General features: G+C 44.4%; 1 protein-coding gene across 1 annotated transcript in view; it reads right to left on the bottom strand.

Annotated features, from left to right (window-relative positions):
* The window catches only part of SLC7A6OS (solute carrier family 7 member 6 opposite strand), a 12,850-nt gene that overhangs the window by 2,256 nt on the left and 8,408 nt on the right, over positions 1 to 2,186 (bottom strand). The window contains exon 4 of the mRNA XM_012811106.2: positions 802 to 922. Coding sequence (XP_012666560.1) covers positions 802 to 922 — 121 coding nt within the window. The remainder of the gene's footprint in view (positions 1 to 801; positions 923 to 2,186) is intronic.

Genomic DNA, 2,186 nt, shown 5'->3' with positions numbered 1-2,186 from the left:
GAGCCCAGGAGTTGGAGGTTGCTGTGAGCAGTGAAGCAATGGCACTCTACCTAGGGTGACAGCTTGAGGCTCTGTCTCAAAAAAAAAAAAAAAAACAGAAAAACTAGCCAAGCTCTGTGGTGGGTGCCTATAAGTCCCAGTTACTTGGGAGGCTGAGATAAGAGGATCACCTGAGCCCAAGGGTTAGAGGTTACTGTGAGCTATCATGCTGCAGCACTCTATCCAGGGCAACAGGGTGAGACTCTATGTCTCAAGAAAACAAAATAAATAACGTAGTCATCAAAAGAACTATGTCACTAGGCATCTTTCCTTCCTCTTTCCCAAGGTACCATGGCTGTGATATGTTTTCCCCAATACATTTGTAAATTCAGCAGTTTCTTCAGAGGTTAGACAGCTGATTCATGAAAACCCAGGGCCCACTCCTACTGGTGAACCTCTCTCCTCCATACTTTCTTAATTGGAGCAGGGAAAGAGATAATGTGCTACATATTTTACTTAAGCCCACTACTAAAAATGGGTATAGTATTCAAAAGAAAATGAGGCTCAGTGAGGTGAAGTAACTTGCCCAAGATCCACAGGTGGGCACTGACAGAACTAAGGATTGAAACCTGGACCCAATGACATCCACCCAGCAGTCCATCTGGAAACACTGGTCTTTGTGTCTCCTACAGTTCAACTTGTGATTGAGCTATAGCAGCTCAATGGCAGAAAAGGGACACTGGTTAAGACATACCTGTCAAGGATACTTAAAACTCAGTCTTGGATTCTACTGGTCCCTCCCCATCTAGGACTGCCACTCACCTCTGGAAGCTTCCTCTCCATCACTGCTCTCCTCCTCTGGGTACTCATTTCGCCAGTTGTTCTCACTGTTCTCATCATCTTCATCATCATAAATATTCTCTGGTTCTTGATCATCATTCACCTGCACACCTCAACACAACACAAGTCTTAAGTCAAAAATCTCTCAGGTCATCTTCTTTGGGGGAAACTCTTAGTACACCAGCTTGGGGAGATACCATGTAAGGGTACCAGGGTGAAAAAGAGTAGGAGCTATATTGATTTTGGTGCACAAGAGACTAATAATCTTAGGCTATGTGAGAGAGACAGTAGCCCTTCTCCAGGGTTCAGCTCCAGACACCACATTCCTGATGGGATAGGTTGACCTCCACCACAAGGGAACACAAGGTAAAGAGTAGTGATGACTCTGAGCAGATAATGGCAGTTATCTTCAAATTCCTGGAGAGTTGTCAGTTAGGAGAAGGGTTGTGGGTGAAACCAAAAGCCAGAGCCCAAAACCCAAGAACAGGAAGGCAAAATGAGGGGGCCATGCAGTAGTCCAAGGTGGGTGCCTGACTGCAAACCTATGGTTCTACTACAGGGACGGGATACAGAACTTCTCTTATAATGTGAATACAACAGTTGCCACCTCAACTTCTTTTGTTAATTGTTTTAGTATTTAAGAATAATGCTGTCAAAAAAAAAATGAATAATGCTGTCATTATTTTTTGTTTTATTTTTTGGAGACAAGGTTACTTTGTTGCCTGTACATGAGGGCAGTGACAGATCATAGCTCACTGTAATCTCAAACTCCCAGGCTCAAGTGCTCTTCCCGTCTCAGCCTCCTGAGTAGCTGGGACTATAGGCATGTGCCACCATACCTAGTTAACTTTTCCTATTTTTTGTGGAGACAGGGTCTTGCTGTGTTGCTCAAGCTGGTCTTAAATTCCTTACCTCAAGTTATGCACCTTGCTAGCACCCCCCCCCCCGACCAAAGTGCTAGGATTACATATGTGAGAAACTGTGCCTAGACTAAAGACCTTAGTTTTCTTCATCCAAGATTTCTTCCTCTTTTAAGATACAAATTAAGAAATGGCTTTTGAAGTTATTTATGTTAAGAGTTTCTGGGCTCAGCACCTGTGGCTCAAGTGGCTAAGGCGCCAGCCATATACACCTGAGCTGGTGGATTTGAATCCAGCCTGGGCCTGCCAAACAATAATGCTGGCTGCAACCAAAAATAGCTGGGTGTGGTGGCAGGCACCTGTAGTCCCTCTTGGCTGAGGCAAGAGAATTGCTTGAGCCCAGGAGTTGGACGTTGCTGTGAGCTGTGACGCCATGGCTTTCTACCCAGGGCAACAGCTTGAGGCTCTGTCTCAAAAAAAAAAAAAAAAAAAAAAAATTGTATAATA

This window comes from Otolemur garnettii, unplaced genomic scaffold, assembly GCF_000181295.1.
Source record: "Otolemur garnettii isolate 467f Iridium unplaced genomic scaffold, OtoGar3 scaffold00151, whole genome shotgun sequence".
NCBI classification, from domain to species: domain Eukaryota; kingdom Metazoa; phylum Chordata; class Mammalia; order Primates; family Galagidae; genus Otolemur; species Otolemur garnettii.
The sequence above is the reverse complement of the archived record's forward strand: the minus strand, read 5'-3'. Positions and strand labels throughout refer to the sequence as shown.